The 27381-nt window shown below is 27.1% G+C and overlaps 3 protein-coding genes, 1 long non-coding RNA gene and 1 pseudogene across 6 annotated transcripts in view; 2 read left to right on the top strand and 3 right to left on the bottom strand.

Annotated features, from left to right (window-relative positions):
- LOC112798159 (heat shock cognate 70 kDa protein 2-like) overlaps positions 1-27381 on the top strand; it is a 200987-nt gene that overhangs the window by 90875 nt on the left and 82731 nt on the right. The gene's annotated exons all lie outside the window — the stretch shown is intronic.
- On the bottom strand, positions 899-1622 carry LOC112798181 (uncharacterized). Its single transcript, XR_003199938.3, has 2 exons — positions 1440-1622; positions 899-1186 (listed from the first exon to the last, which is right to left on the bottom strand). It is a non-coding gene; the product is annotated as an uncharacterized lncRNA (long non-coding RNA).
- On the top strand, positions 4870-5985 carry LOC112798173 (mitochondrial inner membrane protease ATP23-like). The gene has a single exon (XM_025841383.3). It carries the CDS (start codon positions 5065-5067, stop codon positions 5632-5634), a length of 570 nt encoding a protein of 189 aa, XP_025697168.1. The 5' UTR covers positions 4870-5064; the 3' UTR covers positions 5635-5985.
- On the bottom strand, positions 9571-12272 carry LOC112795481 (chloroplastic group IIA intron splicing facilitator CRS1, chloroplastic-like; annotated as a pseudogene).
- On the bottom strand, positions 18444-20020 carry LOC112798164 (uncharacterized acetyltransferase At3g50280-like). The gene has a single exon (XM_025841371.3). The coding sequence runs from the start codon at positions 19997-19999 to the stop codon at positions 18644-18646; it is 1356 nt and encodes a 451-aa protein (XP_025697156.1). The 5' UTR covers positions 20000-20020; the 3' UTR covers positions 18444-18643.

Here is a 27381-nt window from a genome sequence, read left to right as displayed (position 1 = left end):
TTATTATTAAGCATTTATCCTGATATACAGGTAATTAGATAATAAAAATTGATTAGAAATTTAAAGTATTTTTAAAAAATATTTAATTTTTTTATTTATTTAAAAAAAATAGTATGGTAAGTTCGTAAGTAATATTCAACTACCTACGATACGAAATATCCGAACACACAAATTTTAAAATCTTATAAGATATAAAAATACGATATATATATATATATATATATATAAAATATAATATAAAATAATTTTTAGATAAATTATAATAATATTTTAATATTTTTTTAATTATATAAAATATTTAAAATATTTTTTATTTTAATAAATAATAATATATATTATTTTTAAATTTATTTAAAAAATACATGTTAAAAATAAGGATAGATATATTAATACGTGAATTGTGATAATATTTAAGTGTGTTTAAGTGTATTTAAAAAAATTTATATTTTTTTATTAAAATACAGTTAGACACACTAAATAAAATATATATCGAACGAGTATCAACGAATATCGTATCTAAAATATATCAAATACATAAATACAACAATTTAACAAAATATCCATACTTCGTCTGTAGATACTAATAACTAACGAAATCTTTATCCAATTGTTAATATATAAGCTTTAATTTACTCGGTTGATTTTTTTTTTTAATTGTCAAATTCAATACTAAAAACTAACGAAATCTTTATCCAATTATTAATATATAAGCTTTAATTTACTCGGTTGATTTTTTTTTCTTATTGTCAAATTCATACCAAAGTTACTAACTCATGCGAGTTACTTATTACCAACTTTATTTTATTTTTTTGGCTTATTTTCTTTTATTTTTCTGTTCTTATTTTCTAGGCTAATAAATGGAGATAGATATATATAGAGAGAGAGGAACATATGATAATTAAAATAAAAAGGACGGACTTAATCTTCTTTTATTTCGATCAATGTACTTCTTTATTCTTGTCCTCTTATTTTAATATTTTATTTTATAAAGTTTACATACGAAGCATATATATAGTAATAATTTTCATAAATTTTTATTATTGTTTAGTAGCTATATGCTACTAGCACCTAGGTGGGTCCCGGCAACAAACTTTTTTGGGGTCACAATGTTTTGGATGCTGGTCAACTCCTGCTCCTCCATCAGAACCTTCCACTTCATTATCATTATTTGATTTTGATATTTTTTCTGCAAATTAATTAAACACACAATATAAACTTTTTAATTCTCTTAAAAATTATGAAGGTACTAATTTAGCAAATAAGAAACATAATAATTTTCATAAGAAATATTAGTGCATGACTTTACATACATTTTCTTCAATATTTATATAATAATATCATAGCCAATTATAGTGAATGTGATTTTTATAATTCAACACAAATAAATATATGTGTGAGAACAACTATTTTATATTGAAAGTAAATCTCAAACTAATCACCTGCTTTAGCGTTAGAGGAAATTATCTCAGGAAAATCTCTAGCAGCAGCAACCTTTGAAGGAATAATGAGAACAACCATAACTAATAATAATAAAAGTCCTACAATGAGTGTTGCATTCTTAGAAGCCATTTTTCTTTTTGATAAAGAACTAATATTAGATGAGAAAATTATCAAGTGAACTTGAGATGTATATTATTTTACACATATATATAGAGCAAGAAAGTAGTACTATAGTAGTATAGTACAAATTAAGAGATAGTGTGAACACAGATTATTGACTACAACATTTATTGTAAGATAATAAATTGAAGCCTGATTTCTTGGTATTAATGACCATTTAATAATAGGGTTATGTTAAGTGTATACCAAAATCAGCTATTAAAGTTAGCTATTAGTATAAAATATATAGGGTTATTGAAATATAAATACACATTACAAATAAATTAAATCACACATGTATTTATACACAAATATATTAGTAGTTAATTTTAGTAGCTGATTTTAGTATACAAATAATATTTTTTTAATAATAATAATATATTAAATATATATTAAAATTAACTATTAAAATTAATTATTAGTATATAATTTAAATACATTTTAATATTATACTAATATCCTAAAACGAAAAATGTTATATGTATGTTCTATTTTTACACATATTTTATGTAAATCGAAGTTAATTGATTCTATTTATACTAATTTTATGTAAATTGAATTAATTAAATTCGATTTAGTTAGAGTAGTAGTAAATTGAATCTAGTTGATTCGATTTACTACTTATATAGTTTACTGATATTTCTTACTTTTAAGTAAAATTATTTATTCTAATTAATTTTAAAATATAAATATCAATAAGAAAATATCTTTATTTATATTCAAATAAAATATTAAAAGAAGAGGAATGATAGGGGTCAATAGGTTTTGTGATTTGTAGCAATTAATTAGTCATTATTTTTTTTTTACCAAAGATATGAGACTCGAACTCGCAACCTTTTAATTGAATATGAGGAGACTATGCCATTTGAGCTATTACTCATTGGCATCAATTAGTTATCATTAATATTTTAATAATGTGAAATTACATCTAATTATATGAGATTATTTACTTTTTTTTGCTGGTTAAATACTGACCAAATTTTAATAAAAGCACTAGCCTTCTAAACTTTTTCTTAAAAAAAAAAAATCAAAACGAATAAAAATAGAAATCTAACTTTTATGTTTTAGTTTAAATTTCAGACGATCTACATTTTTATAATTAGAATTAGGGGTGTTTAAATCCAAACCGATCCAAATTAAACCGTTCAGCTAATCCAATCTAAACCGAAAACCGATTAAAACGCACTAATTCGAATTTGATTGGATTCTATTTTTTGAAAACCGCTGGATCGGATTGGATTTCGGATCTAATTTTCATAACCGATCCAATCTAATCCAAACTGCACAATGTACTATAATATTATTATTTTATTATTATATTTACAATTATACTTATAACATGTTCAATTTTTTATACATTTTTATTTTATTCATGTATTATTATTATTATTTAATAAATATTTTATGTTCAAAATATTATTTATTTATTTATTTTAACTAAGATATATTTTTATTTATATTGTTATGTTATTGTTGGCTTTTTAAGATATTGTTGAGACTTGTTATGTCATTGTTGATTATTTAAAATTTGATGTTGAGACTTGTTATATATATTTAATTTTTTTAATTTATAAAACCGTAAATCCAATCCAATCCAAACCGCACTGCAAGTAAAATTAGTGTTCGAATCGGATGAGTTTTTAACTCAAAATCAATCCAAATCGCACCGCGAAGACCCCTAATTAGAATCATTAACCTTATCATTATTTTAATTAGTGTATATTTTCATACTTTGTAATTATTAATATATAAAATTATATAATTAAGATTAATATAAAAATATATTAAAATATAAAATATACATTAACAATAAATTAAATAATATATATTTATATTTAAATATATAATAATTAATTTTAATAATGTACAAGTAATATTTTTGTATAACAATAGTTATATTAAGATAAATGTCATAAAACTATTATCTTCTGTTTTTTAATCACCGAAAGATGATTATAAACTCTATTTAAACTAAGTTTACGCTGAATTAACCAATGGTGAATGCAAAATGTGAATCCACACATTATTTCACATACATCTGTTATATGTATATGCAATTATGCATACATTTGCAATGACACTATTTTATAGTTGGACATATTCATTGAATTTAATTTCTCTATGAGCTGAGGTATATAAATAAATAAATAATGCCGTGAGAAGGATAATAATAAGAGGAGGGGATAAAAATTAAACATATATAGCAACAATTGCATAACGTTTTAATTGTAAGAGGTGTGATCATTTTATATGGTTATATTACCTCAATAATTGATATTCCATCAATTTGCTTTTCCATGATGAACACCCCTTCATATATTTTCTCTAAGTACCTTCACTTGATCTGGACTTGGCAACACTTTAATTTTTTTTTTTCCACCTCAATTTGAAAGCTCCATCACTTAGTAGAGATAATCCAAAATTTATATAAGACAAGTATGAAAGATTAATTTCTATTGTACTCCTATAGAACACTAGAAAAATAAAAAATAATTTTTCTTTTAAAAGTTACAATTTAAATTAAAAAAATTTTTTCTTAAAAAATAAATTTTTCACATAATAAATAAACAAAAAATACTTTTATCTTATTTTACCCAAATATAATTGATAAATAATTTTTTTTTTACATGAGATATCCAAAAATAAAATTATTTTTATTTTTTTGTAAAAAAATTCTTAATTTTTTTTAAATGACGTCCAAACAAATTCTTAACTAACTTGTATTTTATGGATATATTTTAAAAAGATAATTATAAAATTTTTAAAATATTTTTATGTATTTAATGTAATAAAAATATGAAAAAAATTAATTTTTATAATAATTTTTATAAATTATTTTTTGTAGTATATTTAATTTATGCCTGTAGAATACAAGTTAACAGAACCCATAGATTAATAATAGTAGCAATAGTTGCATAGCATGTGTTATGCTAATTATGTGTTCTTATACCATGTTAATATATATATATATATATATATATATATATATATATATATGCATGATTTATTGTCAATTGAGGGAAAATTAAAGATAAGTTTCTTCTCATCTCAATTACTCAATATATGTAATTGTGATCACGTGCAACATTAGTTCCATGCTTCCATGTTATGCATGATCTAGTACTCCATTCTATTGAGCATGTGGAATGATGTAGAGTTGTTGATTTTTTTTGTTTGGCGGCCGGGTTAGGGAATAGTTGGAAAAAAAAAGTTTCCTGGGCTTGTTTGGGCCTGTTGATCTTTTTATTTGGGCTTGTTATGGACATTACCCGTTCATTGAGTCAGTTCCTCGAAACCCCCCCCCTCTCTCTACATCCCCTTCCGTCCAATCTTCACGCCGGCTGCTTCTCCGCTGGCGGCGGACGCCCTTCAAGCTTGATCTGTCTCCGCTGTCGCTGATTCCTCCTTGCTCGTGGTTGTCGCCGCCGCTGTGATCTTTGCGGCCGCCATAGCTAAAGAGAACGAATGGCACAGAAGGCTTCTTCAGCTCATGGTTTAGAGGATGTGAAAACGGTGGAGGAAGTCCAAGCTATGATTCAAAAGAGTTTCCGACTTCCAATGGTGAAATTCTTGAGGCAACGCCTGGCAAAAGCTGGGTGTCCTGTGAGTGACAATTTTTTCAAGGCTTCTGAGTGCAAAGGGGCGCATGGCGTTGGTGGTTTTGTACCTGGTTCAGGGGTACTTGTATGTAGCAACTATATGCGAATTCAAGATGAGGTCGACCAGGTGGTAATTCATGAACTAATTAATGCATTTGATGACTGTCGTGCTGTCAATATAGATTGGAGTGATTGTGCTCACCAAGCTTGTAGTGAGATTCGAGCTGGTCATCTATCTGGTGATTGCCATTTCAAGCGGGAACTACTTCGTGGTCATATGAAATTAAGAGGGCATGAACCGGAATGTATCAAAAGAAGAGTTTTGAAATCTCTCTCTTCAAACCCTAATTGTGCTGGTTCAGCTGCCCAAGATTCTATGGAAGCTATATGGGATATTTGTTACAATGATACAAAGCCATTTGACAGAGCTCCTTGAGAAATTGCATGGATTGCAAGTTTCAACCGTCAATGCTAAACAATTTTTGGTGGCAACTCCCTACAATCATAATGGACAAACGGTTAGAAATGAATTTGGATCCTCTAAATTTTGAATTTTTACTTTCGAGGATAAAGTACGATCTCTCGCTCTTAAATGATTTCTCTACTTACGATATATCATACTTTACTCTCTCTAAAGTGAAATTCAAATTTTAGAGAATCCAAATCCGTTAGAAATAACCTTTTTTTTTATTTGAGTTAGTTTGTCTGTGGAGTACTCTTGGGAGTACTATCCAATTAGTCTAATAACTTTCTTTACATCCTTAAGCATCGTTTGAATTTCCTCAAATTCTGTTAAACTTCTACTTGTTCTTGTTTCTTGTTGTGCGTAATCACTAAAAGAAATGGCTTCATTTGCTTTCATTCTTACAACTTTGGGATGGCAGCAGCTAAGCCTTGAAGTCTTCTGTTCCTTCCTTGATAGTTCATATTAAACACACAAAATGATTTAATTGACTTTATGCATAAAGGGAAAACCATGAAAGTAGTTCTGAATATAGCCTTATTTTCTTTCTGTAAGTTAATATTGCTTAACAGTCAACTTATTATGATTTTCATATACATGTATTGATTTGATTCATCAATCTTCAATCAATTACTTCTTATGATACTGCTTTTCCATGTATGAGTAGTTAATCAAATAGCATCAAGAACTAGTGTATTTAGTTTGTTTTATCTAAATTGATATCAATGAGGTGGCTTGATTAAGAATCCAAGTCATAAAATAGAGATAGCTCCTCGCAGTGTTGAAGAATTTTCAAAGGAGAATCATTAATACTAGAAGATTCATACAATTACTACAAATATAATAGGAACTCCCTGCTTATATATAGCAATACTATAGCACATTCCCTTGGAATAGAATTGGGATGGTGCTGCTGTTTCTGAAATGCAAGAGTATGAATGTGCTGATGAGTGGAGAGATAGCTGAGGATGAAGTGAAGGGAAGATTCAGTGTTAACAAGTTTTCTCAGAATTTCAGTCACAACTCACAAGAGTGCAATAGAATAGAAGTGAGCTCAATTGGTTTACCATAATAGAATAGAATATGTTATTATATTATGTTTTTTTTATTCAGTTCATCATATATTATTGGAAAAATTTCAAGTGTACCAGAAATATCGGTGTTCTACTTGTTTTAACCATTGATTTCAATTAATATATATTATATATATTTTTTATAATTCAGATAAACGGTTAAAACAACTAGAATACCGATATTCTTTCCCAGTACACTTGAAACTCTTCCTATATTATTATATTTCGACCTAAACCGATCAAAGATTAATAAAAACTTGACAATGATGAAAATTATGTGAATAGTATTTAATACTTATACAAAAATTTGAAAAAAAAAATAAAATTAATATTTTACTCTTTTTGGTAAAAATTGTTCAATTTAAGATTTTAATATTATTTAAATATTATAAATGAGATAAATATTTTTAAAATATAAATATGATAGTCTGATAGATATTATGAAACAAAATGAAGTATTGTTATATTTTGTATGTTTATAATTAATATCCAAATATAATTGTTAACAGATATAACAGAAATATTTTATAATAAAAAATTAGGGTTTATTAATTTCTCAAGTTGGCTATTTTTTAAGTATATATTAAGAATAAAAAGGAATGGACCATAAGTATATTTTTCTTCTTTTTTTTTCTTTCTCTTTTTGTGGTATTGGTGGACCATACGTACATATTAAGAATAAAAATAAACGGACAATGTTCTTTTTTTGTTGGGCAAATAATAGAATAGGCCCAAGTTAAAAATAAAAAATAAAACTAATAGTGAAGCTCATGTAAAGGAGAAAAGACCAAATCACGAGTCCCAACCCACAAAATTGGCCACATTAATGAGAATCGAGGTACTTCCCTTCCCTATTTTATTTTGCCTCATTTGATAGGATTAATACATTTCTTGTTTTAAACTTTTTATACACCATATGCATTATGCAAAGAGGAATGTTAGGGGCCAGCAATTTTGGTGTTTTGTAACCATTAATTGGCCATTAATAGTGTTTTTAATGGTGTGAGATTATATCTAATGGTGGGAGATCACTCATTTTTGTTTTAATGGTTAAGTGCTGGCCAAAAAACACAAAAGTTACTGCCCTAGACTTTTCCTTATGGAAAATTACTTAGCTAGGTTAACCATTCATAAGCGTGCCAATTATTGAGAACGTTGAGAATATATTGTCATAAGATATTTTTAGTATTCTGGAAGTAATATAGACATAAAAATAAGAGAAAAACCCAAATCAGTCCCTGACAATTACCTCGAAAGACAACGAGGCCTCTGACAAAAAAAAATCCCAATCCGGCTCCTGACAAAAAAAAAAACCTAATCCGGCCCCTGACAATTACCTCGAAAGGACAACGAGGCCCCTGTGCAAAAAAAAAATTAATGTTATTTTTTTTGGCATAGGGGCTAATCAGTCCCAAAAAAAATTATCAGGGACCGGATTGGGTGTTTTTTTTCTTGGGGGCCTCATTGTCCTTTCGAGATAATTGTCGGGGGCCGGATGGGGTATTCACTCTAAAAATAAACGACAATTACTTGCCAAAATTAATTATTAGTATTTTGGAAGAAATATAGACATAAAAATAAACGACAATTCTTGTTTTCTCTCTTCTTTTGGATAAATCTGAAAAATACTAACAATTAGCCAATATCAATCTATATAAATTTTGGATTTTATTTTGAACTTTTAAAATATTCAAGTACTTTTTATTTTTATTATCTCGGTAACGAGACCATCTTTTTTTATTGTTTTCTATATAAAATTTTGAAGATGGACAGAAATCACAGAATACTAACATGAAATTTGAGAACAAAATAACACAATATCAAGTTAGACACATGACAACAGAAACAAAAGTTAAAAACCATGCTCACCGAAAAAAAAAAAGAAAAGTTAAAAACCATGGAAAATCAATAAAGCTAATGGCCTAATGCTACTAAAATAGGAAAACGCAACTAGTAATTGTTAAATATGGTTTTATTTGCAAATTTGTAAAAGATCATTTGTAGTATTGATTTTTTATTAAATTAAATAACTAAAAACAATAATTTGAAATTAAAACTTTTTTCTAAAAGATTCTTATATGGTAATCAGCTAATGTGATGGTAAGTAGAAGTACCTATAATCAAAGGAAATTGGCGTGTCGGCTTCCCTCCCATTTCAAGTCAACAACACATGTGAAAGTCTAATTACTTTAAGATGGAAACTTCGGTGTCGACTTCACGTAAAGTTGATAGTTGAGAGTCGTTAGATGAAAATTTAATCAAATCAGCCAGATCATCTAATGACTCTCGTCTATCAACTTCACCTGAAGTCGACTACACCTAAGTTTTCACTTTATTTTAAACTAACCTAAGAAAAACGGTAAATAGCAAGTTTCCAAGACAACCAGCTACCTAGTCTCGTTTTAGTGTTATATTGTTGTTTGAGAAAATAAAATTTACATTCCAAACTTGTTATTTTCTAAACTAAGAAAACAAAAAGAACATAGGGACTTCAATTCAGGGATGTGATAAATCGATGTGTGAGATTGAGTCAATATAAAAATTATTTTATCGTTATCAAATAGAGCGTAATTCTCGTTCAAAGAGAGATACTCTCTCAATCGATGACAAATAGTAATTAATAATTATATCACTACTCTTTCAACAGAGGGAAAAATAAAGCAGCAAAAGTTACACATTTTCAATTATCCAAGCAAAGTGATGCTGAAATATAGATCAAAAGCATTTAGAAAGGGGGTATAATAATTAATAAAACTTTTATACCCTCATCAGTCATCAGTCATGATTTCTACGTCTAGAAAGGGGTATAATAATTAATAAAACTTTTATACCCTCATCAGTCATCAGTCATGATTTCTACGTCTGCATCCTTCTCTGCAGGAGTCCATGCAGCATCTAACTTTGCTAGTTCCTCTGTCGATCTCTCTATTTTCTTGCTAATCTGCAGAATCAATAAGTTTATTATAGAAGTTCCAGTAGATAAATGCAAAAGGAAAGAAAGTTAACAAAACGAGTCTCACAATCAAAGCTTTGCGCTGTTGCTCTTTCAATTGCCTCTCCAATCTATATATTTCTGCTTCCAGTTGAATATTTAAATCTGCATTGCCATTTTTTACATCCTCAAGCTTCGTTTGGATTTCCTCAAATTCTGTTAAACTTCCACTTGTACTTGTTTCTTGTTGTGCATAATCACTAGAAGAAACAGCTTCATTTGCTCTCATCCGTGCAACTTCTTCAAGAAGTTGGCAACTTTTCTACCAAAGATGCAACATTGCTAGGAAGGAAATCATTTCCCCAGTAGAGAATTATGTAATACTTGTTATGCAGCAACAGAACTCCCCCGGTTAGAAGCTGCATTGCAGATATCAAAGTTATACACATTTGTTTCTGATACAAAACAATCAATATACTAGGCATATATAGAAGCTAATCATGAAATTATTGTGTTTTTTTTAAGTTGGTGCAAGGGATGATTTTAGCTAAATTGAATTATTACATCCCTTACCATTATATTGAGCAAGTTTACAAGAGAGAACAACCAAAGTGATCAGTTTTTCTCCAAAAGCAAGTCAGTATAATCAATAAATAAGACCAAACTCAATGCAGCACAGATAGCCTTATATGCATAGGATCAATTACACAAGCTCAACATATACCTATTTAGTCTATGATGTCTTGAAACTTGCATATATTGAATAATAGATTGTCTATCAAACTTGCCTTTAGTTCATTGGCCATCGATTCATTGTCAGTATTTGGAACTCCAAACTTGATAGCAATTTTTGCAATAAGACTCTTCTCCCATAACTTTAGGATAGCAGCAGCTAAGCCTTGAAGTCTTCTGTTCCTTCCTTCATAGTTCATATTAAACTTTATGCAGAAAGGGATAACCATGAAAGTATTTCTGAATATAGCTTTATTTTCTTTCTAAGAGCTAATATTGGTTGACAGCCAACTTATTATGATTTTCATATACATGTATTGATTCGATTCATCAATCTTCAAGCAATTACTTCATATTACAGAGACTGCTTTTCTATGTATGACTAGTTAAAATAATAGCATCAACAACTAATGTATTTAGGTGGTCTATCAAAATTGACATCAATGAGGTGGCTTGATTAAGAACCTAAGTCATATGATAGAACATAGCTCCTCACACTGTTGAACATACCAAGGACAAAATGGACTGGCAAAGATTTAGTAAGCTTCCTGAAGAATGTTAACTCATAATCAGTAATTTTTGCACTTGAATAAGGTGGACACAGCCTAAATGGAGGCTTAAATCCAGGAACCACTTCTGGAAGTAGATCAGCATCTATTGGAAGTGGCTTGGGATACCACCAATCAACGAACCGAGATTCTAAGCCATCCAATAATCTATCAGTCTCCCTTTCATTCAATGATCCACTGCAATGCACTTCTTGAATGCAAGTTGATGTGGAAGCATTATTGTTACCATTCTGGCTTGGCATGTCACTAGTATTGTTGGATTTAACTGACTCCACCATGTTCGTTTCATCAGGACTTTTAGTTTGTCCATGAATATAGCTAGGATAAACCTTTGGAGAACTTCTAGAAGTCAACTCATAATTGCATCCTCGGTAGACAACATGAGTATCCTTCCTACTCCAGACAACCAAACCACCAGTCTTCATCTATCCACACAGAGCGAACACTAATGTAGCCATCAGATAACATGGATGCACAACAATGACAACATGAACCATACACAATACATAATGGAAATAAGAGGAGTGCTAGGGGGCCAGCAGAATTTGTAATGTGTAGCCATCAATTAGCCATCATCAATATTTTTAATGGTGTGAGATGCATCTAATGATGTAGGATTATTCAATTTTCTTTTGATGGTTAAGTGCTGGCCAAATTTCAATAGAAGTGCTGGCCCTCTAGATTTTTCCATGGAGACAATTATCCAAAAGTCAAACAAGACTCATTAATACTAGAAGATTCATACAATTACTACACATATAAGAAATATTTCCTGCTTTCATATAGCAATGCTATAGCACATTTCCTTGAAATATCAGAAGTCAATAATTACTTGTTAGTCAAACTTGCTCACATCAATTTCCGTTCTTGAACATCTATAAGTATACTAGGTAAATCCTTGGTTCAACTCTTCAACTCTCAAAATTGGAAATTCTACTAAACTAAACAATTGCCTAACCAAGAAAAGAAAAAAACTTCAAAATTACCCATCTTTTCAATCATTATCAGTCAGTCAAAGAAAAACATGTTAACACAATGTTTCTAACATCCAGCAATATGATCATTGCAATCAATTCAACATGGAAGACTGGATATTCTACTATAAGATTTAAAAATTATACTCCATATACAAGTAAAGACCACAGTTAGGGACAAGGGCATAACCTCAACAATTTCTCGGGCTCTATCCATATTCTTGCATAAGGGGATGTCAAATTTAAGCATGGCAAGCTCATTGTTCCTCTAAGTCCTTTTGATTTCATCCACAACGTCTTGTGTAACACCAAGTTTCTTAACCTTCACCCAAATTTAAAAGGTCAAAAGGTTAATCACAATGTTCACCTAATACTATAACTCTTAAGAGTATTAAGAAAATCCCAGTTTATTTCAATTTAAATTTAAATTTTTTGAACTTGTTCAATTTTAAGTTTCAAGTGCCATACCTTTTTCTATAGTTTCAATAATTATGTTCTCATAATGAACATGTTTCCATTCCCTTGAAAGCAAGAACAAAACAGTGAAATTTGAGCAGAAAATTTCACTTGTATTACAAAGATGCGTGAAATTGCATAAGCATACTTCGCTCTAACAAAGATCAGTGATGCAATTGTTAAGGCCAGGAGTTTGCTTGATGATGATAAAGAGCGGCATAAAAAAATATGAAGGCTACCAATATTTTTCTTAGTGAAACTTGATTAATTATAAACAGATTTTATTTGTACCCTTGAGGAATATTTTTTTTTCTAAACAAAAATGAAACGAGTGATAAAAATGATAAAGTATATGGCAGCGTAACAACTAGCAAATTATTTCCGATGTTTCCTTCCCTAAGTGACATTAACCAACTTTATAAATTCTTAAGGACCCCAAAGAAAAGCAAAAGTGAAAAAGCATCCCTAAATAAGATTAAATTTCTCTAGGACGTTATTTTTTCTTTGAAAATAAAAAATCAAACTCATGGTTAAATTTTGAAGAAATTTCATTTTTTTTATACTACTTTGTAAAGGATGAGAATGAGAATAATACTTTGACAATCACAGCATTTGTTTTTGGAGCATAAAAAAATTAGAATATGTATAGAGACACATTGTCACCAATGTTGGTTACTGGCTTTCAAATGAATGTTTGTATTTAAGAAAATTTCTTTCCCTAGTATTGTTTACCTGCCTGGTACCAATGCTATTGGGGATAGTTGTCAAATTAGAATAGCTAAAGTCTCATTTCTCCTCTGAAGATAAATACCTTTGATCAAGAATAAGAATGGAAAAGTTAAATTTGACAATGAAGAGTCAAGATTCAGTACTACTATATGCTTGGCATATGAGTATGATATCTATGAGGTAATAAATAAATAATAAATAATAATTAAGAAAGTAAACGTATATGAGTTTATCAAACTATATATAAGAAATTAAGAACATATTGGTTTCTTTCACATTCCTGAGACTGACTTCACTTTCCTTAAGGCATTAATTCATTTGGAAAGAACGATGAAAAAAGAATGTGAGGGACTTATTGGTAACGCTCATGAATAGACTCAGAGTTAGGAACTTATTGGTAACGCTCATGAGCAAAAGAGCAGAACAGTTATCTTGGAATTCGCATACAAGGCAACATCATGTAATTAATGGTCAGTTATGGAAGTGGGTTATAAATATTAGTAAGTTTTAGGAAATATAGGTTGGAACTTTTCTTCAGAAATACACTCAAGCACACTCACATCCCAAAGAATTTCTAAGTTTGCTCGCATTCGAGTTCGATTTCTGTAGGGTTCCTTCCATGTCTTTAATTTTCCATTTACAATTTCTATAAACTTTACTTTTCCTATCCGATTTATCTTCAAAGTATATTATAATTTCATTGTCAGATTTACATTCAAAGTTTTATTTATTTATTTGCTCAATTTACGTTTCAGTATCTTTAAGTTTTATGTCAAAAAGCCCTTTGATCCAATTGAAGGCATTTTAATCGCTTTCTTTAAAATTCAATGCAAACCATTTCGATTTCAGTCACTTTACTTTTCGAATCCTTTATTTTTCACTTCTTTTAGTCTTTTGCACTTTTTTGAACTTATTTCCTATCTTAATGCTCGTCTAATTCGAGGGCCTTTGATATACTTATAGAAAATTGGTAACTGCAATAGAGGAGTTAGTTTCGCTCCCAAACTATTAGAATCGAACCACTATCGATTTGCTAAAAATCGACAAAACACATGTATATTCACAACCCTACTGAGTGTAATTAAAAACAAATAAATAATGGTCATATATAATAATATAATATATATGAAAGAAAATTCTACTTTTCTCTCTTGAGAGATGCTAAAATGACACTCTCCTCCCTTTTATTTGTAAAATATACATTTTCTTCTTTTATAACTTTTAAAAAAACCTATTCTTTAATCCATTTTAAATTTTTTGTGTTAACTAATATTAACTTTATCTATTTTTCAAGAAAAAATAAATTATTTTTTATAAAAATTTCTTTACCAAAAAATTTATTTTTTGTCATTAAATTTTACTTACCAAAATACTCTTTAATAAATTATTTTTTAGTAATTAAATTGTATTTTTATCAAAATATTTTTAAAAAATTTAATAATTAAATTATTTTTTTCTAAAATACTCTTTAGTAATTTTTTAATTATTAAATTATAATTTTACCAAAATTTTCATTAACAATTATAGTTATATTTTACTATTAATTTTTCGATATCAATATATATTATTTTAACATTAAATATAAAAAAATTTGGTAAGATTATTTTTTGATATCAATATAAATTAATTGCTATACATATTAACCATGGTAAGATTTTTTATTTAATGTTAAAATAATATATATCGACATCAAAAAATTAATAGTAAAAAATAAAAATAATTGTTAACGAAAATTTTAGTAAAATCATAATTTAATAATTAAAAAATTATTCAATGGTATTTTAGAAGAAAATAATTTAATTATTAAATTTTTTTAAAAATTATTTTGGTAAAAATACAATTTAATCAATAAAAAATAATTTATTAAAGAATATTTTGGTAAGTAAAATTTAATAATAAAAAAATAAATTTTTTATTACTCGAACCCAGAATTCAATTTCGAAGATTAAAATGGTACAATTAAAAACTTATGAATAAAATTAGTGCCACACTCAATATGAAGGATCACTTTAAAAATTTAGTCATAATTATTGTCTAGACACTTTTTTTAATGTTAATAAAACTCAAATAATAAACAAAAAAAAATTATCCAATAAAAATAATTTTTGAAGCATATTAAACTATTTTCTAAATTTTTAGGATATACTTTTGTCTCTTCTATATTTTATATATATTTTTTTGTTTATCTACTAAAAAATAAATATTTGACTTGATTCAACTAAAAAAAAAAGTTTGTTATTAAATTAAGTATTTCTCTAGCTCCATGTCTATATTTTTTATTAAATTATCTAAACTATCTGATTCACATACTTTTTTTTTATATTACGCTAAAACTTGTATATTAAAATAATTTTTAATATAAAATTTTCAGAAATATAAAAACATCACACAAACCATATTCGCTAAATTTGAGTTATAGAACTAAGATTCCTATCACATAGATTTCAATCTTATCCTCCCAAAAGACAAAAAAAAAAAAGGGAAAAAAAATTAAAAATCTTATCCTCCCGCATTTTGCACGCATAATATATTTTACTATTTTAATCTTAGCAATATTGTTAGCTTTTCAATTCTGTCAATGATTGAAACTTTTTGTAGTTGGCCATTATACAATGGGAGATTCTATGGTCTGAAACTCAATTTCATTTAAGTAACGTGTCTTTTTTTTGTATGATTAGGGTGTCCCATGAAAGTGACAATCTTATTGTAGTTGTCACAGTTGATTCTAATACAATCAGAATATAAACACATGTTAAATGGTTAACAATTCATTTAAAGAAATATATTTTATAATGCTTTATATTATTTAAAATTTTTTTTTTGTAGACTTAGTCTTGGATTCTAACGGAATTTTTCGCACGATTTAGAATAACGGGTGGGTGTGCACTGTGCACAGTAAACTTGTTAGTCAATTTAGATTGAGTTTGAGCAATAAATAAATAAATTAATTAAAAATGACCTTTGTTACTAAAATAAGAAAAAGGAGTCAATTTAGATTGAGTTTGAGCAATAAATAAATAAATTAATTAAAAATGACCTTTGTTACTAAAATAAGAAAAAGGAAACTTAAGAATGTGTGAACTTTTTCACGAGTGCAAGACCAAATAAAAAAAAAATCAATTTTTTAGTGTCTATTATTTGATGTTGAATTTTTTTTTATAATATTTAAAATTTATTTATTTCTATATTTTAAATTAAATATTAACTATTTAAAATTTTTTATTAATTAAATATCAAATTTTAAAATTCTTTAGCAAACAACATAAAAAAAAATCTTTCTCATGTTTTGTTATTATTAATAAATTATGAACAATCTTAAACTCCAAAGATCACAATATACTGAAGGTCACTATTAGAAGCACCATTTACTAGGTATTCAAGTGTGAGTATCCATTAATATTAAAAAAGATATATATAGTAGCTAGGTTATCATTATGCAATTGTTCTTATAATTAATATTTTGGCCTTTTATTTTTTAGTTGATATTTTTGTTTTATCATTTTTCAAAAGACAGTGATGTAATTTAATTTAATTACCGAATTTATAGTCAAAATAGTTTATTTTAAAAGAACACATATAAGTAATTTTTATCTTTAAAATTATAAAAATAATTAGTCTAATTAGTTATTATACAAATCAATCTTATTTGTCATGTTAACATTAAATCTGTAATATTCTCTAATAATATCCAACCAATTTGATTATAAATTTTAACTAATTATGTCGAATTTATTTTATAAATGGATAGAAATATTATCCCCAAAATCTATTTTTATATTTTGAATTAGGAAACTTTGACGATTTTATATCAAAAATATATTTAAGAGTGTTAATCAAAATATTTGTTTTCGAAAGATTAAAGCTGATTCGAGATGTTGATAAAGTGTCGGAAGGAAAGCAGAGGCCGAGAGATGCACGTGCAAGTTTTAAGTGGGAAATATTTGACTCGGATTCGATTTTGACACTTTGATAAATTGAACAGTTATTCGAAATAGAGAATTGAGCGATTTCTCGAACGAAAAATCAAACGGTTATATGAGTGGGGATTTCGAAGGCTTTCTCTGAGTTAGGAATGTGTTGGTAACGCTCATGGGCAAAGGAGTGAGAACGGTTATCCAAAAAATATCGCATAAGGCAGCATCATGCAATTAATAGTTGGTTATGGAAGTGAGTTATAAATATTAGTAGGTTTTAGGAAATCGATGTTGGAACTTTTCTCCAGAAATACACTCAAGCACATTCACATCCCCAGCGGATTTCTGAGTCTGCATTCGAGTTCGATTTCTGTAGGGTTCCTTCAATTGCCTTTACTTTTTCAATTTTACAATTCCTGCAAACTTTACTTTTCTTGTTCAATTTTTCTTCAAAGCATATTTTAATTTCATTGTTAGATTTACATTCAAAGTCTCATTTACTTGCTTGCCTAATTTACATTTCAGTACCTTTAATTTTTATGTCAAAAGCCCTTTGATCCAATCGAAGGCATTTTAATTGCTTTATTTAAAATTCAATGCAAATCATTTCAATTTTCAGTCAAGTTTTCCTTTTGAAATCTTTATTTTACGCTTTTCATTCCTTTACACTTTTCGAACTCAATTCCCTTTTTAATGTCCATCTAATTCGAGGACTTTTGATGCACTTATAGAAAAACTGGTACTTATAAAAGAGGAGTAGATTTTGCTCTCAGATCATTAGAATCGAACCACCAATTTGTTAAAAATCGACAAAACAAAGAATAAAAAAAATAATCAACATCGACATGAAGTCACAAAAAAAAATCAACATCGACATAAGTATACTAATGAACCACACAATTTTTTTTTTGTTATATAAAAGTAAAAGATCTAACTTCTGCAAAACACAATTAATAAAAATGATAGTGATATACCAAATCATGATTCGAGTGTGAGTATATATATATTTCCCTATAACAAGATATATCTTTTGTTATATCTTTTTTTGGGATATTGAATTAAGAATATTAAATTATTTATTAAAAATGTATATCAATATAAATTAAAATTATTAATTTTTAAATTCTTTTAATTGAAAAAAATGATTAAATATTAATAAAAAAGACAAAAAATATTAATTTTTTAATTTATTTATAAATAAATACCACTATTTATTATATTATTTTAATTTTTCATTATATCTCTATAAATTAAAAATTAATTTATTACAAATTAAAATTTAATTTCATTTAAAAATTTATTACTAATTAATAAGTTATTACATGTCCAAAAAAAATTCGAATTCTAAAACACTTATAAGGCGTATAGCGGTGAACTCAATTTAATGCGACTAATAATATACGTACGGCAGAACAGAGATTATTATTGATCACTCGTTTTATTCATGATTGGATGTAATATGATGTTCGATCCACTTAGCTAACTTAGATCGATCTTGCACTTTATTCATCAATGACGAGTTAAACACTTAAACATAACACAATGACTTTAATTAACGGTAAAAACTAAAAAGAATTCAGGTGAAGTTAATAGTTGAGAACCGTTAGATAATTAACGGGAGCGACACGGCATCCATGAATTCATGGTCATTCCCCATAGCTTCCAATATCTCATAGGAAAGACAAACCTCAATGTCAACACCATCTTCCGCCCCAGCAAAAACCGTTATCTTACCATGGCTCTTGTTCCCGGCTCCGCTTCTCACCGCCACCGGTTTCCCCCACCCGAAATCATTCCCATAAACATCAAACCTTGGCGAACTGCTTGTCACTAAAGCATTGCTAGCCATGCCTCCCTCGGTCAGAAACCTAGGGTTCTTTACCCAACCCCTATAATAACTCTTCATCTTCTCCTCGGTGTGCAACTCAACTATCTTTCTCATCTCCAACGCACCCTTTCCAAGCCCTCCTTCTAGAAGCTCTTTAACCTTCATGCTCACTGTTCCATCCTGCACCGCATTCCCAAAATAGTTTTCCGCCAATGCCGGACTCTTCATTCTCCCCCTACCACCTATCAGCAACCTGTAATTCACCTCTTCTTCGGGCTCAAGACCCCGGTTCCGAACCACGGATCTCCACAGGTGAGTCAAAAGCGCTTGCAACGAAGATATTTTGTTTTTGCTTTCGCCTTCAATTTCTGCGTTGGCTTTTGTCTTGAGTTCAGCGATCTTGTCTTTACTGAAATGGAAAACTCTCTCGCGTTGCATTTCTGAGACGAAACCGTAGAAACCACTTTGAATCATCTTCTCCTTCGTCAAAGGAATCCGTATGGCAGAAGCGGAGCAGCCATGGCCGCCGCTGTCAAGGAACCAGCGTTCAAGCACGGGAGGCTTGGACAATTTTTCCGAACCACGTGAGATCTCAGCCCAAGAGTTCATGAAATGCCAAAAGGAAGTTCCGTCTCCAACAATGTGGTTCATGGTGCACCCGATGAAGTAACCGTCGTTGAGCTCCGTGACTTGAACCGCCAACAACGGCTTGGTTGTTCCTTCGTGGTTTCTAACCCTGTTGAGCGGGAACAAAGAGTGCACAAAGCGTGGAGTGTAAACGGAACTAACGATATCGTTAACGGAGTAGTCATCCGCAACTGCATGGACAAACAGCGCTCCGGAGTTGTTGCAAATAACGAAAACGGAGGAAGTGTTGTCGTCGTGTTCCGTAACGGAAAGGCGGCCCGCAAGCGGTGGGAAGAAAGAAAGGGTGGATGAAAGGGAATGTTTGAGGTGTTGGATTATGATCGGTGGAGTGACCGGGTCGTTACGGTAGAGGAGGCCCTTTTGAATGGGATCAATTAGGAGGAGTTGGAGATCCCATGGAGTTAACTGAATCTCCTCCTCCACCGTTGAAGCTTTGTTTGCTGCATGGATTGTACTTGTTGAAATGACTTTCACACTCGCCATATCTATGTGTCACAAAATCTAAATATGTTTATGATGTTTTGTCATAGTAGACTTAGTGGGATATATATATATGAGAAATTATATTCCTTTTCTGTTTTTGGTACTATACGACGATAAATTCATACGTATCGATACGTTTAAAATATAGACAAATAATAACAATTTACATGGAATTTATTTTTCACGTCAACATTTAATTTTTGTTTTTTTAAATATATATTTTATCACCACTTTTACTAATACATCCCTTTAATTAAATAAAAATAAAAAATATTTTTTATTTAATTTTATAAAAAGTCTTAAACATTCTTCTTTTATTTGATTAGACAAAAATATCCTTTTAAATTAACGAAATTTTAGAATTCAATTAATCATAATTTTATAGTTTTAAATAATTTAAACAATAAAACAAAAACATATTAAAAAAATAAAAAATCAAAATTTCTTCATCTTCTCCAATTTCTCTAATCATTCGTGCCCCTTTCTAATCAAAACATATCAAAGAAATAAAAAATCAATCGTTCTTCATCTTCTCCAATTACCCCTGAAGCAAAGCAGTGAAAATCCCAAATCAAAACCCTAGCCAGAAGTTTGCATTGCCTTGGGGGTATTTTGGTCATCTTTTATGTATCTAGTCAATGGCCCTCGATGTTTTACATCTTATTGCTTTTAATTGAACACCAAACCCTTGTTCTAACAGGACCTTGGCAAGACAGTTTCAATGATTGCCCTCATCCTAATGCAGAGGTTACTGCTCTCAAAATCTAAAACAGACGATGCATCCAATCATAAAACTGAAGCTTTGAATTTGGATGATGAAGATGATCGTGTTACTGTTGATGTGAAAAAGCTTGAAAATAAAGAAGAGTCTGATGATGTAAAACCTATTGCAGAACCTAGGAAACGGCCAGCTGCTGGTACACTTGTTGTTTGCCCAGCAAGTGTTCTTCGACAATGGGCGGCAGCAAAGAAATTAGGATTTTGGTTTCGAACTTTTACTACTTTGCTTCAGAAGGGTAATTGGAGAAGATGAAGAAAGATCGATTTTTTGTTTCTTTGATATATTTTGCTTAAAGGGGGGCACGAATCATTAGAAAAATTAGAGAAGATGAAGAAATTTTAATTTTTTATTTTTTTAATATGTTTTTGTTTTGTTGTTTAAATTATTTGAAATTATAAAATTAGGATTAATTAAATTCTAACATTTCGTCAATTTAAAAGGATATTTTTGTCTAATTAAATAAAAAAAAGATATTTAAGACTTTTTATAAAATTAAATAACTTTTTTTATTTTTATTTAATTAAATGAGTGTATTAGTAAAAGTGGTGATATAATATATATTTAAAAAAAACAAAAGTTAAATGTTGATGTAGAAAATAAATTTCACATAACTTGTTATTATTTGTCCATATTTCAAACGTATCGGTACGTATGAATTTATTATCATACCGTAGCAAACACCTTATTTTTTAAAAGAAAAATGGAAATTAAACCATATTTTAATTTAATTTAATTTAATTTTTATTTTTGCGCGAAGCGGATGTGGGGTTAGCGGGTGAACATATAGGATGCGTTTCGGTATGAGAATGAAATAAGATTAAGGCACAAATAATAGATATATAAAAATTAATATTATATTTTGTTTAATAATAAATTAAATATAATAGAGAATCAATTATAAAAATAATTTATTTTTTATTAATTTAATTTTGATGTATTATTAATATAAAATAATTTTATACATATATCTAATTACATAATATTATATTATTAAAAATAATAATTATTTTGATTGATGACTTAAGAATAAATATAATTACATGATTATATAAAATATTTTATATTATCAATTTATTAAAATTAAACTCTTTTTTATATACAAAAAATTAAAAAAAATAATGATAATAAATATAATTATAAAGATGCTTAAATTACCAATGGGTTTCTAACTGAATCCTTTGGGTGCAAGACATGCTGACAAAAAAATAAGCAATGAAACCATGCATTAATAGATAAAAATTTTTCACATGAGATCGCTCAAAGGGTTCTCTCAATTACCCTAGGATCAGATGAGGACAAATTATAGAGGATTTTAAACAAATCAAAAGAATATGATGTTTCATCTAACTATAGAATGACCTACCTATTCCATCATGCTCCCACATATTTCTTCCCTTCAATCATGTAACAGTGTCACATCTAGAATTCTCGATGGAAAATTGTCATCCCCCACAAGATCCTCATTTTTGGTTGAAAATCCCTTTATGGTAGACTACTAATAATGCAGTTTATGAATAAAGATTACTCCTTCATTTTGCTCAATCTACCATTCAAAACCAAAAGACGTTCTTCATTGCCTATTTAGATGTGGACATGTACAGAAAATTTGGAAACACAGTTCGATCTCCTTTTTTTATTCTGAATCACAGCTGCCAGTCTTTCTTTAATTGGTGGAAGGAAGTTGTAATTTGACCAAGTTAACAGATTTCTAGTTCAATACAATTAGATTCGTGCTGATATCCTTACTTGGTGTATTTGGAAGGAACGGTGTCGAAGTGTTTTTGAACAACAAAGACGTCGACATGAAGAAGTGGTACATGAAGCCAAAAAACTCAACCAGGAATTACTTATTTTACCTGGTATTTTCACTTCCTAATATCAGTTTTCACTTTACTCTTATTTAGATATCTTTTTCTTTTTCTTTGCATCTCAAAAGAGTAGACAGGATATGCCTTATTTGTAAAATAAAAGACCCGTTGATATGATTTTCAACCCATTAAGAGTTCCGTTAAGAATAAATGTAGGGCAGATATTTAAATGCTTACTTGAATTAGCCGGAGATATGCTAGATAGACATTATCGAATAGTATCCTTTGATGAGAAATATGAGTAAAATGCTTCGAGAAAATTAGTATGTTTTTTAATTATATGAAGCCAGTAAACAAAATCAAATTTGTGGATATTTAAACTCTAAGTATCCAGAAAAAAGTAGAATATTTGATGAAAGAACATGAAATCTTTTTGAACAGCCTATTATAATAGAAAAGCCTTATATCTTGAAATTAATGTTACTAAATGTGTAAAATGTAGTAGTATGTTAAAATATTCTAATTCTTTAAAATAAAAATATTCGAATATTAATTAAAAATTATTAAAATTTAAATTCAATAAAAATTTATATTCAATGTATTTTGTATTAAATATATTTAATAACCTATTATATCATATTGGTTGAAATTAGCTTTTATAATGTTAATTTTTTAATAACATTTTATTAGAAAGAAACTATTTTTTCATAATTTTTTAAAAATTAATTAATATTATATATATATTTTGTTACACTACATCTAATTATAAAAATTTTATTTATTTCTAATACTTATATTAAAAATAGAAATAAATTTAAATTAGTGAATTTTAATCTATAATATAAAAATAATATAGTAATTATTTTATATATTACACGAAAATAAATTAATTATTTTTTTATTTGTAGAAATTTTAAGAGACTTGAGCTTGTTATCGATATAACTTGTATGATAAATTTTATTTAAAAAAAATTATATATATATATATATATATATATATATATATATATATATATTGATGAGTAAGACATATTCTTTTATATAATTTTAGAAAAAAAATCTAATAGTTAATCTATTATCTTTTTAGTGTTTGTCTAAATTAAATATTTTTTATTATTTTTGCAAAGAAAATCTTGTGAGGAATTTAATAATATGTGACGAGCGAGGAACACCGAATAAATTATACAGAAACTAATTAAAACGCAACATGAAAATATCTTTAACAAAAGATGAAAATTTCTTTTTTTTTTTTACCAAAGATAAGGAGATTCGAACTCGCGACTTCTTAGATGAGTATGAGTATGGAGAGATTATGCCATTTGAGCTATAACTCATTGACAATAAAGATGTCTATTTCATCTTTTGCGAAAAATATTTTCATATTGTGTTTTAATTGATTTCTGTATAATCTATTCGGTTTTCACCATATATTATTAAATTTTTTAAAATATTTTCTTTTTAAAAACAATAAAAAATATTTAAAATAGACTAAAATAAAAAAAAGTAATAGATTAACTATTAAATTTTTTTCTAAAATTATTTATATAAAAAAAATATATATAACAAACTCAAGTCTCTTAAAATTTTTTACAAATAAGAAGTAATTAATTAATTTATATTTGTGCGATATAGAAAAGAATTACTATATTATTATTATATTATAGATTAAAATTTACTAATTTAAATTTGTTTTTATTTTAAATATAAGCATTAGAAATAAATAAAATTTTTATAACTAGATGTAGTATAACAAAATATATATAATATTAATTCATTTTTAAAAAATTCTTAAAAAATAGTTTCTTTCATTTTAGTCAAATAACTATTTATTAAGATGGACAAATTAATTAATTTATTCTTATATACAGTTTCTTTTTTTTAAAGACATAAAAATAATTGATTGGAGCAAACTAAGTTAAATTTTGATTTATTTTATTCTCATTTAAATTAATCAGTACATAAATTAAAGTTCTGTTTTAAGGTTATATTCGAGCTTCAATATGATTTTTAAAGTTTCAATTTACTATATTTGATTTTCTTACTTAGATATCCATAACTCAGATTAGGGTTTTAAGTATTTTGTTGGAAAAAAATTAAGGTAAAAAAATTTCACTTGTTACATCAAATAGTCGCTAGAACATAGAACGTAGCAGTCGTTAGTTCATTTCAGTATGCCATTAACGATTCAGTGAGACTGTGACAAAAATAAGATCAGGAACCAATGTGAGTCATAATTACTAAGTTGGGAGATTAAATTGAATAAATCGAAACTTTTGAAATTCAATAATGCTAGGGAACCAAGATGGTTCTAGTAAAAAACCAGCCAAATACTTTTGGGTGAATCCAAAACCTCTACGTAAATGGTGCTTATACTAGGCATTAGGATGTTTCTTTTCTTTTGTAAATTGGATGGTTCTAAATCTGTTTTCTGATTTATCATGTTTTAGGCATTTGGAGAGAGAAGGAGGGTGAAGAGACGGAAGCTAATTGAATCAGTTTCCGTGATTCACGTTGCAATGATACATCTCCTCCTAATTTGAATGTGGTGAAACATTTAATAACCAATATTTTAAATCATAAATAAATAAAACTAATTACTATATTTATAATTAATTAAGTTGTTCTATTTTTGGTTGATTTGGAGTTGATTCCATATACTTTTCCTTTGAAATTAGATTAAAACACAAACATAATTTCAAGACCAATAAATATGATCTTTTTGTTGACAATTAAATTGTTTAAATGGTAATTAAGATCTAATAATAATGGTTTATAATAAAAAAGAAGCATACTTTTGCAGCAATGAACCTATTATAGCAGTAATTAGGGGTGTTCATAGATCTGATCATATCCATAAATCCACAGTATTTATCTATATCTAATATGTAATTTGTGGATATGATCCGATCTGTAAGATGATCGGATTGGATCGAATTTGATCCACACTCTAATCGGATAGAAGTAAATATGTTAAAAAAAGTAAACAAGAGAATTATTGACTTTTTTATAAAAATAAAATTTTTAATATTTTTTAGTTTACATATATATTTTATATTTTATATTCGATCTAAACATAAAAAGTGTGAATATCGAATTTGATCTAATGAGTTTAGTGCGGATCGGATCGAAATTTTAGTCATATCCGATCTACAAACACTCTTAACAATAATAATTAAAAAATTATAATGATTATACTAACTAAGAGGAAGTTCAAAAAAAAAATACTAAATACAAGGACAATTTAATCAAATATTAGAAGAAAAATTTACTTTAAATCAGTTAGACTTTTTTTGTCCATATATATATATATAATGTAATAATAATAATAATATGATAATTGTTTTATATGTCACACAAATGTAAACGTTTTTTCTATGAACTTAAGAAAAGTTTTGTAAGTCCCTAGTCATGTTTTCGATTTTTTTTGTATTAATTCTCTTATTATCAATTTGATTCGTATATAGTTTGGATGATAAATTATTTGATGACGTGCTTCCTTTTTTATTGTGACACATTTCTTTATTATTATTATTATTATTATTCAAAAAATTATAGATAAAAGTGAAAAACCATGAAATGCAATCATGACTTTAAAAATAACAAGGCCAAATTATTGTCATTACATAATAAAATTATGGAAATTTACCATTTTTTTCTAATGGAGAGAATAAAATTTCTTTCAATAATTTATTTAACGTTTAACAGAATAAAAATAAATTTTATTAGAATAAATTTCAGTATGAGTTTAATATTTTTATCATCATAAAATACTTATAGAATTATTCGTAGATAAATTTTAGAAAAAGGAAAAAAAAGCATAATTTTTATTTTTATTTTTAAATAAATTTTATTTTTAATTTTGAAATGAATTTTAATTTTATCTTTTAATAATATTAATTTTTTATCGTATATAATTTATTCAATTTTTTTAATCACATCTAAATAAATTATTCTTAATAAATTTTTTTTGTGTTATTCAATTATCTTTTTTAGAAAATAATTAACTATCAAAATAGTTAAACTTTTCACAACAAAAATAATAAAAAAAATATGAATGAAAAAAAATTAACCATCATGATAATTTTTTGTATTTTTATTCATATTTTAATTATAAAAATAAATATAATTTGGTTATATTATTTATAAAATATCACTATAGATACAGATAAAGTTTAGTTATATTACTTATATATAGTTTCATTGTATTGCTTATAAAGTTAGATTATAATTATGACTATAGAATTGTTCCGATATTTTTGTATGTGTGACTAATTAACAGTGTTAAAATATTATCTTTGATTATAAATAAGGTATACAATTTAAAAAATTAAGGATTCAATTAAAAAAATATGAAAAAGATGATGTTAAAATATTATAACTTTTTAAAATAAAAATATTCGAAATTTAATTAAAAATTATTTGAAATTTAAACTCAACAAAAGTTTATATTCAATGTGTTTTGCATTAAATATCTTTAATAACCTATTATATCGTATTGGTTGAAAATAGCTTTTATAATGTTAATTTTCTAATAACACTTATTAGAAAGAAACTATTTTTCTAAAATTTTTAAAAATTAATTAATATTATATATATTATATTACATTACATTTAGTTATAAAATTTTATTTATTTCTAATACTTATATTAAAAATGAAAACAAATTTAAATTAGTAAATTTTAATTTTTAATTTATATAATATAATAATAATATAGTAATTATTTTATATATTGTACGAATATAAATTAGTTATTTTTTATTTTTAAAAATTTTAAGAGACTTAAATTTGTTA

Source organism: Arachis hypogaea, chromosome 14 (assembly GCF_003086295.3).
Source record: "Arachis hypogaea cultivar Tifrunner chromosome 14, arahy.Tifrunner.gnm2.J5K5, whole genome shotgun sequence".
NCBI classification, from domain to species: domain Eukaryota; kingdom Viridiplantae; phylum Streptophyta; class Magnoliopsida; order Fabales; family Fabaceae; genus Arachis; species Arachis hypogaea.
Note: the sequence above shows the minus strand (reverse complement) of the source record. Positions and strands in the feature narration are given on the sequence as shown.

What these genes read in the sequence shown, in the direction of transcription:
- LOC112798173 (XM_025841383.3), top strand. Translation starts at nt 5,065, where the DNA reads ATGGCACAGAAGGCTTCTTCAGCTCATGGTTTAGAGGATGTGAAAACG.
- LOC112798164 (XM_025841371.3), bottom strand. Translation starts at nt 19,999, where the DNA reads ATGGCGAGTGTGAAAGTCATTTCAACAAGTACAATCCATGCAGCAAAC.